The following is a 15,515-nucleotide window of genomic DNA, read 5'->3' on the forward strand; positions in this document are numbered from 1 at the left end:
AGTACTCTTTCTTAGTGCCCAGTCCTGCACGGCCTGTTCACCCGGATCTCCAGCTGAAGGAATGCAGGGCCATGCCCTAGGTTTAAAGGGACATCAACTCAAAAGAATCACACCCCTCTGAAATTTTCTGATCCACTGTTACAAGGTACCCTGAAGATTACTATAAATGAAACATTTGTGTGTGGGGGATGGTCAGGAGAGCCGGGGATGGTGATCGTATGTTTCAGTTTGCTTGCTTAGTGCATTTGACAGCATTTGGTTTACAGCTATTTCCACTGGTTTTCTCTGTATAATCAGTTAGTTCCTCATTTTGCATGAGTGCTTTGAGGGGAGAGAGAAATATTTTAAATATAGAAAACATGCTTGTAAAATCAAGGATGTTGGTGTGGGACAGATCATAAACGACTTATAACTCATTTTTGGAAAGGGAGAAAAGACCAAGTAGACTGTACCCCTTTAAACATACTATAGTATATATTTTAACGGATTTTAAATAGTCTCAAATTTACTTCAGGTAAGTGAAAACAAGCTTTTAAATAAGATATTACATAAAATCAGTGAGAATACAGTTCCAGAAACTTTCTTATATTTGATATTAAAATCATTTCCGGACATTTTAATGAAAATTAAATATGATTTTTTGTGTTTACAAATTTGGGGTTGGTGGCTTTCAAACAAATTCCATACTGGTAAGGACTTTCCGAACAAAATGGGGAAGTTTTACTGAAACTGCCTAACAAGCAAGAAAACTTAAAGAAGCTGGGGGCTGGTTTCTGTAATACAAACTACAGCATGAGTAACATTGTCAAGTAGTGATACGCTGAGAGAAAATAGAGAACAGTACCTCTTCGGGAACAGTGGTGTTAAACTCTTCATGGCTCGGAGAGCTGATTCCTGGGACAGGAGATGGGCTTTTCTCTTGCTCAGTTAAACTCTGCATGTCCAATAAAACCGCTGAAACAGATCCTGAATTTAAAAATTCTTCACATTCGCCTTCTTTGCCTAATAGAAGAGAGATGCAAACAAACTGGATTTAGTTCAGTACATATGAGTATTGTTCTACGGAGGACTTTTATTTATGGGCTCAATAGGGCAACAGGGTTGGGAGGGTGACGGTGACAGGAGGAGACAGGGTGTAAGGGTGGGATGGCTGGCTTTTTTAACCCCTTCCTGACTGGGATCATGATTTCCCAACACAGCTTAAAGTAAAACTCCACCAATAACAAAAAGGCATCAGTGCTTAACAGCAGGAGCTCCAATTCCAGCAGTACCAAAGCAGGACAGAAGGACTGATACCCCATAGGCAGCCATAGGATCATGTTTGTGCTGTGCCCATACAACAAAAGGCAAGCAAAGTTTCACACTGTGAGCCAGATCCTTAACTGGTGTAATTCGGCATAGCTCCATTGGCTTTAATGGAACCATGCCAACTTCCAGCTGAAGATCTGGCCCTATAAATCCCTATTTGGAATTTGATGTCTAGGCAACGTTAGGCAGAAACCCTGCACACTAATGATCCAACTGGATTTTTTTTTTTAAAAATCCAAGAGGGTTGAATTTCTTTTAAGTTGTGGTTTTGAATAAATGAAATTTCCAAAAATATACGGTTACTGGACTCCCAATAGATTCTTTAAGGTTTATTTGGGGTTCTTGGGGAACCAGAATGCACAATCCTCATTTAAATGCATGGGGTGAGATGTTTTGCTGTGCCATTAAGAGGCAGGGCACAGCACACTGAGGCTAGAGGAAAGGGACTAACGGTGGCTTGGTGCCCTCCCAATTCTGGGCTACTGCGGAGGCCCCTGTGGCCCCTGGAGTAAGGTAGCCCTGAAGGGGCTGCCTGTCTCCAGCTGCCTACAGTAGCAGCACTGCCTGGAATCCCTACAGTGCTTCATGCTGTGGCCCTGCCCCATCCTACTCCTGTCCACTCTCATATACATCCAAAGCAGGGCTTATGGTGGGGCCCACATGCGGCAGTGTAAAAGCCAGCTCATACAAAGCCTGAGCTGGGGGAACTTTCCCCTAGCTAGGTCCAGTTGTCTAATGACTCATTTATGCAACTGTAGCAGATTAAAAAGGGCCACAGTGGATGGAAGCATCCTGCTCATGCAATTATATTTTCTTAATTACAGCAGAAACCCACTCCCTCCACATGAGCATTTCAGGGGGTTCCTTTTCAACGTGTCGAACATTCTGTGTGTTCATTAATGTATCAGACCCGAAAACACTGCACAGAGACATTTCTTTTCCCATCCTCACTGAGCCAAAAAGAAACCGACATGTTTGTCTCAAATGTAAGATGAAGAATCAAAATCTGTCTCCATTGTGCCATCTGAGCCAAAATGGGGGACAAAGCTCAAGGCAGTAAATAACTGGAAAAAGAACAGTCAAAATCAATTACTGTGCTAGCTTCTAAATAAGAACAAAAAATTCCCTGCCAGTTTGTACAGTGCCACAAATCAGTGGTGTCTCAGTCTGCCAATTCCCTACCATGTGAGAGTTTCACTGAGAGCATTGCCATTCTTTAACTGGTTCAGTCATTGAAAGGTATGGATTTCTACACTTCTGATCAATACCAAAGTACCACACGACTGCCCCAATGCTTTTTCTTGTCATTGTTATTCACAGCGCTGTGTTTCTAGAACCTATAATTTATTGTCAAAGTAAAATCTCAACCTTACTGCCCCTTTTCTCTAGCCAAAAACATTGTCTGTGTTCTGTGAAGCATACAAGAAATAAAATACACCTTTATCATTTCCCATGGAATGTAGAGTATCACAAATGTGCACCACTGAACCTTGGTTTCAAAACCTCTCTCTGTGTCGCCACTACTAAATAGGTTGTTCTGTCATACCACCCTTCGCTCTGTCATGCCACCCTTTGCTCTTTTCATGTAAATGCTCAAATTTCATGACATAGGCATATGAAGTTTGTATATAGCAGCGGTCGGCTACCTTTCAGAAGTGGTGTGCCAAGTCTTCATTTATTCACTCGAATTTAAGGTTTTGTGTGCCAGTTATAAGAATCCATGCTGAGCTGTGCCCCTTTGGGGCACTGTCTGCACCCCTCACTGCCCCAGGCTGGGGCCAGAGGGCCATAGCTGGGGGTGGCTGCAGAGCCCCGGGCCAGCAGCTGGGACCCCAGGCCAGCAGCAGAGCCCCCCGGACCGGTGGCCAGGACCCGGGGCCGGCAGCAGGCTGAGTGGGGCCAGTGGCTGGAACCTTGGCTGACAAGGGGCCAGTGGCTGGTACCCCAGGCCAGCAGCAGAGCCCCCTGGACCGGTGGCCGGGACCGGCAGCGGGCTGAGTGGGGCCAGCAGCCGGAACCCCGGCTGACAGGGGGCCAGTGGCCGGTACCTCAGGCCAGCAGCAGAGCCCCCCGGACCGGTGGCCGGGACCTGGGGCCGTCAGTGGGCTGAGCAGGGCCGGCAGATGTAACCCCGGCTGGCAGTGGAGCCCCTGGGACTGGTGGCCAGGACCCGGGCAGTGCGAGTGCCACTGAAAATCAGCTTGCATGCCATAGATTGCCTACCCCTGGTATATAGTGACGTGTAAACTGGGGTCAATGACACTAGTAAATAAATTGCCCACCATGAGGAGCCCACCAGGGAAGATCATGCTCTTACATCCCGAGTCAAAGCCCACTGAGGTCAATGGAATGACTGCTATTGACTTGAATGGGCTTAGGATCAGGCTCTTAGTAAGTGGGGAATGATTGCTTTCACCATGCAACTTGTCTAAACAGGAATTTGTATAAGTGCTTCTACGTGTATTACATAGGATGATAACAATGCTGTCAAGCAGCACACTCACTATATGATTAATACTAAGGCATTTCAGTGATCATTGATATAATGCAACTGCTTCTTATGGGTGGCTAAGGCAGCATGAACTGGTGATTTTCCTCAGTGCATTGCAACAGGGGCAGAGCTGAGATAATCTGGGTGCCTTACTGCAAAAATGAAACCTTAGCACTGTGAGTTTTTCATTTGTATTCCATTCCAATGTTCTAAAAGGTCAAATGCACTCAAACCACAAACACCCCCCTGCCACTATTTTCACCTTCATGAAATTTTTGTGCCGGAATTTCTCTCTCTTCTTTAAAAATGGTCCTAGAAGCTGCTAGGGAGGAGTCTTGCTCCTACAAACCCTTTGAGGGCCAGGAGATCCAACAGCCCTTAGGAAGATAGAGAGATGCCCCCTTATTCTGTTGGCCACAGAGTATCCTGCAAATCACAGTCCCCACCCACCACCCTGTGCTGACTTCGTAAGATCCAATTCCTATGACTCTCTGGAAGCCTCAGGATGAGGGTTCCTCTTCTGCAGAGCTTAGGAGCAGCACAGTAGTGAGACTTCCCTTCGGTCTGTTGCCTAATGGGTCAGACTCTCCTCCTAAGGCTTGTGGAAGCGAGGTTGCAGGTGGCTTTCGAGTCAGCAAAATGTGGGGGGTAGAAGGGAGGGGAAGATTCCCCCTACCCATCCTGCTGCTAACTCACAGGCTTTGCAGTCTATCCCTGGGCAGATCCGGGTTGATCCTTGGTGCCTGTTCTTGGCCATGGCTTCAACCACTAGGCCTCACCTGCCTAGAACCCAGAGCCTGACGTATTGTCCTTAACTCTATTGGCCACATATTTCCCCTTGTATCCTTTGCTTCCCTTATCCATTTTCTACAATTCCTAACTTCTGATTTATATTCATTATTATAAACTTTCCCTTTTCCCTTTCTTCCATTTGTTTTTATATATCAAATTATTTTTTATAGCTGCCTTCTCTTTCCCTCTAAACCAGGTGGTTTTTTAAATCAGTACGGCCGCCTTCTGCAATTATGGCTTTTGGGGCACCTTGTAAGGTGTCTTAAATGATTCCCAAATTATCATTCAATTTGTTCCTCCGAGCTGATCTGGCTCATAATTGTTTTCAGCTTTGTGAAATTGGCCCTATTAAAGTACCACGTATGTATATATATCCTGGACTTTACTCTGTGTGAACATTATAAATGTGATAAAAATCACCACTTGTACCCAACATGTAGAGCGTGATGAACTTCTTCCCCCATCCCTCTCCCATCCAGGCCCTTCACAGGAACTCTCAGGGACTGAAAAACCTGAACCCTGCACTGACATGAGTTAGCTATTCTGCTCCCTGTCCAGTGCCAATCTTCACTCCTTGAGAGTCTCAGTGGGGCTTCCCAAGTCCCACCCCCAGCAACCTTAGAAATCCCCAATTTTTATAAGTCTTGGGATGCTCATTAGGGGTCACCTACAGTGTTAATACACATCCGCCCTTCCCCCCACCCTCAACAAGCCAAACTGCCTTGTCGGGGACTAACAAGTCAGTTCTCAGCCTTGTGGAGGTTTGGGGTTGGTCCTTTGCAACCTTCTAGAGGTTCAGAGTGACAAAATCGGTTTCCGATGCAAGGCAATTCAGCACTGCAGGTCACTGTGCTTCCGTCATAAGGTCTGCAGCCTGTACGCTCTCAGACTCTAGCTGGTAAAATGTTAGGCAGCCTTCCCGCTGGTAAAATGCCAACATCTGTTTTAACAGTTATTGACCAAGACTAAATCTTTTAGGAACAGATGTGCTACAAGATCCAACCTGTGCAATGAATGAAGCAGGGGTCTTGTGGAAGACACAGTACATGATCATGTAATTAAAGGCTGTGTCATAACGAATATGCACAAGGAGGCTAAATTAAGATTGTACAGACAACCTTAATCCTCTGGCATTTTCTAAATTTTGAGTGTTTGATTAGGAAACCTGAACCACCTTTTCTAAAGCACAGAATTCTACCACTTGAGCTATGGGACTGAGTACATTATCTGGCAGTAGAGAAGTCTGTGATCCCAGAGGGGGGTAGGCCATTGGTACCATGTACTGGCTCTAGGGATGGTCGGGGAAGCCTGGCCCAACCTGGTTCCTTCTCTCTTCCCATCCCACAGAAGAGGGGTGAGTGTGGGGGCGTGCTCTTCTTCTAAGTCATGTCCTCTGGAGGGAGGATGTGATCCTGAGGCCACATGCTGGCTCCAGAGGATGTGACGAGGATGGGGAGAGCCCAAGCCTGGCTCTCTCCTGCCCATCACCTACTGCTACAGTTGCTCTAGCAGCTCTCAGACTTTCCCTGTGCAATCTGTGATGCTGCTGCTTCGGTGGTGGTGGTGGTGAACTCAGCTCTTTAGAACAGTCATGTCCAATTATTATTTTGGCAGGCTGCCAACTCTCCCTAAGGAATGCAAGCTAGAGAGGGGGAATGGTTATTTTTAACAGTTAAACCTCAATGGAATTTCATGGGACAAAGAAAAGGAACTTCTCTAGCCCAAGGACTTTCCCTTTGCTGAATTTCAAAGGCCTGTGGCAATCAATGGAGGTGACAGAGCTTCTCAAAAAGAAAAAAAAAGGCACAAGAATCTTTTAAAATGGAAAGCGTCAGGCAACCTAAATGATAGGAGTCGCTACCTGCTCCCTATAAAATCATCAAGGCCAGTTATCGCTGGTGTTAACTGGTGTAACTGCATTGCCTACAATGGAACTATACCAATTTACACTAGTTGAGGAACAGGGTCTTAATATATTCTTACCTGGAAAGATAATAAGTCCGAGAGTTAAATATCTAATGGTATCACAGTATTTGTGCAGTTTAAATGCTAGCAATGTGGGAAATCTTTGCACTTGCACTGTACCTTTTTTTCCCTGAGCCAATATTACCATGTCTTGCACTTTCTTATACCGATTCAGGGATTGTCGCAGCTCTTCTATCTTCCGATCCTAAAATAAAAGGAGGATCCACGTTGTGATTGTGATTTCTTTTATGAAGAGTCAAAAATAAGAAATAAAAACCTAAATAAATTAAATTGTCTAACAGATTTAAAGAAAATAGAGGCGGATAAAAGCTCAGAGCTTGAAGAGTGCTGGAAATCCAAACTGGGATTTATATTTGGTGAAAACTGGTTTCTGTACAAAGGACATAACCAAAACTCAGGATCTAAATACACTTTATAGAAAGCTCTTTTTCATATTTGGCCCATTAATAATTCATAGAAGTGTTATGTAGAGCTTTACATTTTCAAAGCACTTTACAAGATAGGTCTTGAGCCGCAAACCTTTACTCATGCGAGCAGTCCCACTGAATTCAATGGCACTACTTGTGTGAGTAAGGATTACTTGCATGGACAAGATTTACAGGATACAACTTATAAATGCCTATTTGTGGTGAGGTCAGAAGCAATTGCAATACACCTATTGACTTAAGTGAGAACAGAATTGGACCCTGACTAATTAATCTTCAAAATGAACTGTAACAGTTTACAGGCTGCCCATGTGCTGATCGTACTAGAGGTATAACTTCACACAATGAACAAATGCTGAACTAATGGCTGTTTTGCTACCTTTTCTTCATTTGCCGCCATTAGAGACTCCACAGCCTTCTTCATTTTCTGTACCTCTATATCTAAAAGTATACAACACAATTGCACAAGTCAGATTAAATGAGAAAGTAAATGGAAGAAAGAAAGCATCCTGACAATTTCTGAAGCTATGTTTACAAGAAATAAACAAACAAAATGCAAACCACTACAATAATTTCCATCCGAAATGGAAAGCAAGATTCACAACACTCTCTCTATGGAAGGAGTTTTCAATAACTGAATGACTGAATTTAGCAAATATTCATATCCTAAACAATACTAAGGAAACTGCTAAATCAATCAGTGATGCCTTTCTTGTGTTATTTCAATCCTTTAAATAACAGAATAATTATAATGAAGAGCTCCAAAATAAAAACATTACAACAGGAGTGCAATAAAACAGTCCTTCATTATGATAACAGCCAAACATTCCATAGGGCATTTTATCAACCCAGCTATACAAAGCAATGGAATTAAGCAGTGGATTGTGGGACATGGTGAGAAAAGCATTGTGTCATGAGGCTTATTCATAGCCCAGAATGGATGAGAACAGCATGATGGAATGGTATATGTATTCACTGTGATGAGCAGTCATGCTAGAATGCGTGTTGTAGTTTAGATGTAGAAAAGGATCCTTAAAACAGAGATGAGTACAAACTGTGCTTCATCTATAATCCTCACTTAAAAATATGTAAACGCCATAATGTAAATATGTAAAAAGAGGGGAATTTTTTTTAAGAGGTCTGGATTTTCTTTATTTCTATTAGAAATCTACCTATTTTGAATGAGCAAATGCAGCTTTAAAATTAAATAAGTTACAAATATGGAAGAGTGATCAAAAGGATGAAGAAGCAAAAATTCTGCGTTGTAACATCACAGATTAGTGTTTTAATCTGCTACGGATTATCGCACACCAACAAATATAACCGAGGATTACTGCTGAAGGGGTGAAGAAAGTTCTTCCTCCACAAAACGGACGACCAAAGAAAGATGTATAAAATGTATCATCCTGTCATGATTGGCTCACTGGATACATAAAGCTGTTTAAAGTTAGATATACAAATTCTCTGCTGGTGCAACTCCACTGACTTCAATCGAATTATGCCAGCAGAGAATTTGGCCTACCGTACTGTGAATGCACTTAATATAGAGGGATACGTTTTATTTATATGTGCCTTTTATGTAGAAAAATCTATTTATTTAACCATCTGTAAAAGTACTTCTTAGCAGGATCAATTTAATTTCTTACAAGCCTTTCTACAATGAGTCATATCTAACGGGCGTGTAAAGCACCTAGAAGTGAACAAGTATAGCAGGCTCCCTCTCTCAGGCTGCTTCAGGAAGCCAAAGATTTTGTTTACTAGATTTTCAATAAAAAGATTCATATTAAAAGTCATAGCGGATTGAAATCTCCCTTCATTTCTAATAATGTAACTGAGGGTTATAGATGAGGCAATCTAACAGCTTCTGTTAAAGCAGTTTTAAAAACACATGCAGAAGGCTATATTGGACAGAACTTCTGAAGTATAAATGCTCGTGGAAAGATACTAGGAAACCTTACTTTTGTCTTTGAGCTTCTTTTTACAATTTTCATCTGTGCAGGAAAACCCAGTGGATTTGAAATTAGCATACAGGTTATGACATTAAATACCATTTAACATTATACGCTGTTACTGTTGGAGTCAGCAGTGAATCATTCCTTACCCTCTGACAACAAGAGTAAAACAAACAACATTTATAATTTAAGGGCCCAATCCTACAACCTTGCACACAAGTACTCCCTACTCACCTGCTAAAGCCAAACAGGATTACTTTGTAAGGGCTCTGACATGAGAGTCTATACAACTGGACTTTATACAAGGCCTCAGCACTTTTTCGCGCCTGCATGTTTTCACATACATTGTCTCATATAGTATTTATCCCAACAGACTGCTCTTACCGTAACACTAGACATGAAATATATTACACTTGTACTAACAACTGATAATAGAGAACAGAATATAATTACTCAGGTAAGCATAAATCTGCAAACATGGCAGATAATCTGCAAATATTTCAATTGCATTCATTGCAAAAAACGCATTCTTTAACATTTTCCAAACACAACAGAACCTTGGTTCATTCACAGTAATGACTGGGAGACCCCTGTGTGCAACCGAACTTTGCAAATTATGGCTCAGTACCATAAATCAAAGGGAGCAGCGAAGTTGAGGATGCTTGGCACCTCCCAGGAAAAAGCTCAATATGAGTAATAAATGCAATAAAAACAAACATTAGAAAATTAGTACGGGAACAAAAATTGCAAGATAATGCACACAATGTATTTTATACATTCATCTTGGCAATTGAAGTCCAATTAGTTTTATTTATTCATAGTACAATAATACTTCACACTAGTCTAGCAAATGTAATGAAGCATATTTTACAAAAATAATGGAATCTCAGAAATCTTAAGACTGACTATAGCAAGTGTATGTTACTGAGAAGTAAAGTGAGAGCTGGTCAGAAAATGCCAATTATTTTTTTTTGGCAAATTTTGAAGAAAAAACCCGATTTTTAAAAATTTTCTTTAAAAGATTTGGGTTTCCAGTTTTTCACTGAGAAACTGGAAAATGTTGACCACAATGACAATTCTCCATGAAAATTCAGGTTTAAGTAGGACTCTGATAGAGTTTAAGTGGGACTTCCAAGTAGTGTAGGTAGGCCTTGTGCTCATGTCCTGAATTTCACCCACTTAGGCCTGCTCTACACTTAAAATTTTTGTCAGCACTCAGGATGGCCAACCCTCCAGGACTGGCCTGGAGTCTCCCGGAATCGATATCGATCTCCGGGTGACTACTGAAAGCAATCCGGGAGATTTTAATAGGACGTTTTAAGAAAATGATATTATGTCATGTTGGGGAAAAAAATCTGGGATAGCTCTGGTCAGAGTTGGCAACCCTATCAGCACTGCTAAATTGGTCAGGGGAGTGGTTTTCTTCCTTTACCCCTAACCGACTTAGCTATGCCAAGTCCCAACATAGATGGAGTTATACCCCGCTCCCAACAATGTCATTTTGCCAGTATAACTTACTCCATTAGAGCAGTAAACTATACTTTTGCAGTTACAAGCTTCATCTCCATGGGGTTGGGAGGTATTCCCAGCAAACCCTTTCTAGTGTAGACAGGGCCTCAGAGTTGTAAACACTTGGTCACCTTATTTTAAAGCAAATCAACAACCTATCATTGTAGGTTTTAGGATTGCTTTGTGAATACTCACCGAATATGTTAAAAGGAATAAACATGCTGGCAAAATGTGTAAGGAAACTGAGGTTTATAACAATGATTCCCTTATAACAATTGACAGAAACAATTATTTAAAACAGGTAAGGCATAACTACAACTGTGCAAAAGACACCTCTAGAAACCTCCACTTAACCGAGAGCCTCTTTTGTTCTTACCTCTGTCAGTTATTTCAACTCCTTCTCCTTTCATCTTGCAAACCAATTTTTCTTGTAACTTTCTTACTTCTGCTTCCTTCTGTTCCAATTTCTCTTTCAAAGATGCCAGTTCATCCTGTATAGATCCATAATCATTTATCCATGAGAAGAACAAGGTTTAAGTTTTGAAGAGGATTTTAAAATTTTTTTTACTATTTAAGTTAGAGATGGTCCCCAGCCAAAATTTCACACCTAAGAAGCCCAGGGAGAAGAGCCTAATCTGGTGCAAACTGTTATGGGCCCATTGAAATAATAACATCAGCTGAGAATCTGTCCCCAAAACTTTGAATCTCAACTTTTTTAGTAAAGCTGCTATCTCTAACAGGACAGACCCTTCCCCTGGGTCAAAACAGCCCCAGACTTGGAAATAGTTTGGATTCAGACCAAATTTTCCATGCAAGTACCATCACCAATTTAAAATGTATGATTTTTTTTTGTCTGAATTAAAAGCAGCATTGGGGAAAAAGGGGTATTTCTTTTTAGCATGCACAAATAGTAAAATTAAAGGGGATGAGGCTATATGCTTCATGGCACTTTCACAGCACTTTGTACGTTCGAAGTGCTGAAAGTGAAATAGAGTTGCATAATAATTGAATCGTGCTATATTTTCGGCCTAGTATTTTATCACGTAGTATCCGAACATGTGGGGTGTATGCGCTTACTGCATGTGTTTGAAGGCTAATAGATGTTTTTTTCTCTTTAAATACAGCGTTGTCTCAAAACAGGCCATGAACAGTTTTATCAATACACACAACTGACTATGAAAGAAAATCAGTCATAATATTAAAAAAAAAAAAAGCCAAACACTCTGAAAAGCAATTCAGACAAAAAGAAAGAAAATAAGTCACAGGCAGTTTTAGCAGTGAGGGTCTAAATAAGGAAACCAACCAAACCTCATGGACTAGATATTCTATCTATGCTCACTTTCCATTCAGACAACATAGGATCGGATCACTGCACCTACACAGGTTAGTTCACCTATAACTTACACTTTAGCTGGGTTTGCTATTGCAACACCTCAGCCGTGATTCGGTTTTGTAAACCAAAATCAAAGAGGGTGGCTTGGATATGGGTCCCATTTCACTGGAACACTCAAAGCTCAGATGGTTCTTGGGGTCAGATAAATGCTTCTGAACTTTATCTACCCCCATACACACTGACCCAGCATTAAATTTTGTTTCCAAACTTTGGGCCAAATTCTGCTCACCTGAACAACAACATGTCCCTTTGGCCTCACTGGGACTTCTTATGGGAATAGCTGGAATAGGATTTTACCCTTTGTGGAAGCATATCTGATAATTATAAAATGGCATTTGCTCAACTTTCTTTTTAAAAGCAAAACTCAAAATTGCCTTTGCAATTTCTAACATTTCTATTAAATCCTGAAACGGATATGCTAAAATGTAACATTTGGATTGAAATACCTTCCTGAGCTTCACTAGTGATTCCAATGTTTCCAGAAAAAAAGGCTTGATTTTGCATTCCCCAGACACTCCAAACTGGTACTGGTTTCAGAGTGGGAGATTTAGTTTTACAGGACACGCAGGTTTGGGCCCTACATTCTTCCACAAATGTGTCCCTATCTTAGGATCTTTAAGAGTTTTTAGTACAATAATTGAGATTTAAATTGGAGTTGCATTCAGTTTCTGATGCAGGGTACTTTCCCCAATTAACTCAACATATGGTCTGTTAATTTATTATGCTCATAATATTTGAGGAAGTTGATGTATTACAACAATTATTTTCTGGTTTAAAAATACATTAACAAGCCTTTGGTAAGAAATTCACGTGAAATTAGTGTGTGAGTCTATACTTCTATAAGCAGCTGGGTAAGAGCTTTTTCTGAATAATGAATGCAAGCTGTAGGAGTGAAAATTACCCCTTTGAAGGGGGATACTTTAAATTTAAAATAAAGTTGTGGGTAAACCACCCAAGGCCTGTGAACCACTGAAATCCCTGTAAAGTCCTATTTATGCCCTAAAAACATCTCATTTCCCAAGGTTTAGTTTCTAGTGGGAAGAGCACACTGCATGTCAACAGAAAGTAATCAATAAAAAACACAGACAGCATGACAGCAAGATGCAAACACAGACCACAAAGCAGTGGTGCAGAAAGGATTCAAAACAGGCCCAATATTACCCACAATCTACTACACCTTTAATATCTGGCATTTTTGCTCCATCCGCTGCTTTTCATACTGCATCTGACCCACTTTGATTTTCATGCTAGAAAGTTTGGCCATTAAAGACTGGTGACAGAGACAGAGGAGTGAGAGAAAACTAATGATAGAAAAGAAACAAGGCTAGATAGATAACAGAATTCACAACAGAGTTAGATACTTAGAGAAATGGCATGCTAGAATTGCTCAGGTTACTGCTTTCTCTTCAGAGTAAACATGGATAATTTATAGCACATTTAAAAGAAAATAATGGTCAGTTTTCATCCCACCCGTGGTCCACGCCTTTCTCATTACTCATGATGTTCCCTAATCCACAAGCATACAAATATCTAAACAGAATTTAAATAACTAGCTGCAAGCAGCAATCTTTGTAACTAAAGCAATGGTGCCTCTCAGAAATGGGGCTGAACCCGTGGCCCTGATCTGAACTCTCCTGAACTTCTGTGTTGAGGTTTGAAATCAGAACCTGATATGAAATTTGCAAATGGCTTGTCTGTTTTTTTTAAATGAGCATCACAAAAGCCCTCGATCTGCAAATTCCCAAGACTTCAGGATGTTTGAAAACCAGATAGAGTTCCAAAATTTGCAGCTTACACGCATCCTTCCCCTCTTTCCCTCAGTGTAACTTACTTTGGTGGATTTAAGCTTCTTCTCGTACTGAAGTCTTTCATTATCCATCTCTCCCACTCTTAACCGTAATTCATTGATTTCCTGCATCAAACCCTGAGTGAAAGGAAAAAGAAAAAAAAAAAGAGAAATTCAACAAACAAAACAAACCAGATAAACAACCATATATCAGTGAGAAAGTAAAGACAAAGCAATACCAAAAACAAAACAAAACAACCCACACACATTGTGCATACAGACACTTCAAAGTTCAAAATTAGGTCAGGACAAATATTCAAGCAACTCAGAGCTTGGTGGACCATCCATGGACTCCAATTCCAAGTTCCTACATTCAATATAGGAATGAAGAAGGGAAGCAGGGGAGGAAAAGGTAGCTTTCAGTGGCGGGTGTGCTCCCTATGTACACAGCGTCCCATCCCCCCCGCCGCCGCCCCTTCAAAGCACCTTTATATTTCCAGAGCAGCATAAAGAGACCCTCATGCAACTGAGAATCAGACCCAAGGATTTCCAGGTTTCCTCCTCAAAGCACCAAATTAATGCATGCAGGCAACAATCAGATGATTTATCAACTTTTAAGTAAAATAGCAGCCTGATCCTCCACCATCCTGCACCTCGTGTAGTCATTTATACCTGTGACTAGAAGGTGCATGGAAAATGCTACTGGCTTGATTTGGTAGCATTTGACACCCATTTTGCACAGGTGTGAATGACAAGGAAATGGAGACTCTGTCCCAGTAACTCTTCAATATTCCTATGAAATTAGGTCTTGTTTCTGGTCCTCTCTCTAAAATACAAATGGTAAAATAGTAGTCACCCAGAATAAAACCCCTCCAGTTATACAAAATCAAATGTTGGCTTCATAAAGGGTCTATATAAGCAAGTTACATTTAACTGAGGCTATACAACAAGATGAAATAGACCTCTTATTGGAGAGCATTGAGAAAAGATAACACAATGTGAACCCAAATTATGCTCACCTTATTTGTGCATGTAGTCCCAGCAGATGACATCCTATTATCAATTTTTGTGACCTATATTGTCACTGAAACGAATGGGATATTATTCATAGCGTTCCATATTTTTGGGCACGTTAAGTTAGATGGCATTGCAACATACGCCACGAGGGGGTAAATGCAACTGCCATCAAAAGGCTGAAATCCACATGCCTCGTAAGTAACAAAAGCTGCGGTGAACGCTGTCACGTGTGTGCTTTGTGAACTCCACTGACTCCCCTTTTGCTTCAGAACCAGGCTCACAATCCTAACCCTAATGGATAGGGATCGGACTTCTGCAAAGACTGCCATGCCTTTCCTGAGCTTTTCGAAGCAGCTACACTTCACCCGAAGTGATGCAGCTAGGGACAAGCAGGTTTCAACATTCTTGGGGGGGCGGGGTAAGAAGTAGAACATTCGGAGCAGCGGAATACCAGCTCTAGAACTCTTTGTTAAAAGAGGTGAGACTAAACCCAAGGTTGACAGTGTTTCAATCAAGATTCAAGGAAGTATGCTGATGATTAAGGCTACGATTTGGTCACGGAGGTCGCGGAAACCGCAGGCAGCAGGCGGACCCCCGCAGCTCAAGCTCCCCACCCCTCATGGGAGACTCCCTCAGGTCCCAGCCGCAGCGGGCAGCAGGGGCCCCCACAGCTCAAGCTCCCTGCCCCCACTGCTCCCAGCCTAGGCGGGTGGCAGGGGGACCCCTGCTGCTCCAGCTTCCAACTGCTGCAGGTAGAAGGTGGTGCCCCTGCTGCTCCCGGCCCCAGTGGATGGCAGGGCCCCCCCATAGTTGCTGTGGGGGGCTCCAAGCCACCACGGGGGGGGGGAGGACCCTG

The 15,515-nt window shown here is 41.8% G+C and overlaps 1 protein-coding gene across 13 annotated transcripts in view; it reads right to left on the reverse strand.

Moving 5' to 3' along the window:
* Positions 1 to 15,515, reverse strand: part of PPFIBP1 (PPFIA binding protein 1) — a 179,248-nt gene that overhangs the window by 34,145 nt on the left and 129,588 nt on the right. For 4 of the 13 annotated variants that reach the window (XM_037915147.2, XM_043538313.1, XM_037915154.2 and 1 more), the window contains 7 exons: positions 13,688 to 13,780; positions 13,034 to 13,126; positions 10,840 to 10,954; positions 8,961 to 8,993; positions 7,382 to 7,443; positions 6,677 to 6,761; positions 845 to 1,002 (listed from right to left, as the gene is read on the reverse strand). In XM_037915147.2, coding sequence (XP_037771075.1) covers positions 845 to 1,002; positions 6,677 to 6,761; positions 7,382 to 7,443; positions 8,961 to 8,993; positions 10,840 to 10,954; positions 13,034 to 13,126; positions 13,688 to 13,780 — 639 coding nt within the window. The remainder of the gene's footprint in view (positions 1 to 844; positions 1,003 to 6,676; positions 6,762 to 7,381; positions 7,444 to 8,960; positions 8,994 to 10,839; positions 10,955 to 13,033; positions 13,127 to 13,687; positions 13,781 to 15,515) is intronic. The other 9 variants (XM_037915204.2, XM_037915183.2, XM_043538337.1 and 6 more) reach the window with 3 other exon arrangements.

This window comes from Chelonia mydas, chromosome 1, assembly GCF_015237465.2.
Source record: "Chelonia mydas isolate rCheMyd1 chromosome 1, rCheMyd1.pri.v2, whole genome shotgun sequence".
NCBI lineage: Eukaryota > Metazoa > Chordata > Testudines > Cheloniidae > Chelonia > Chelonia mydas.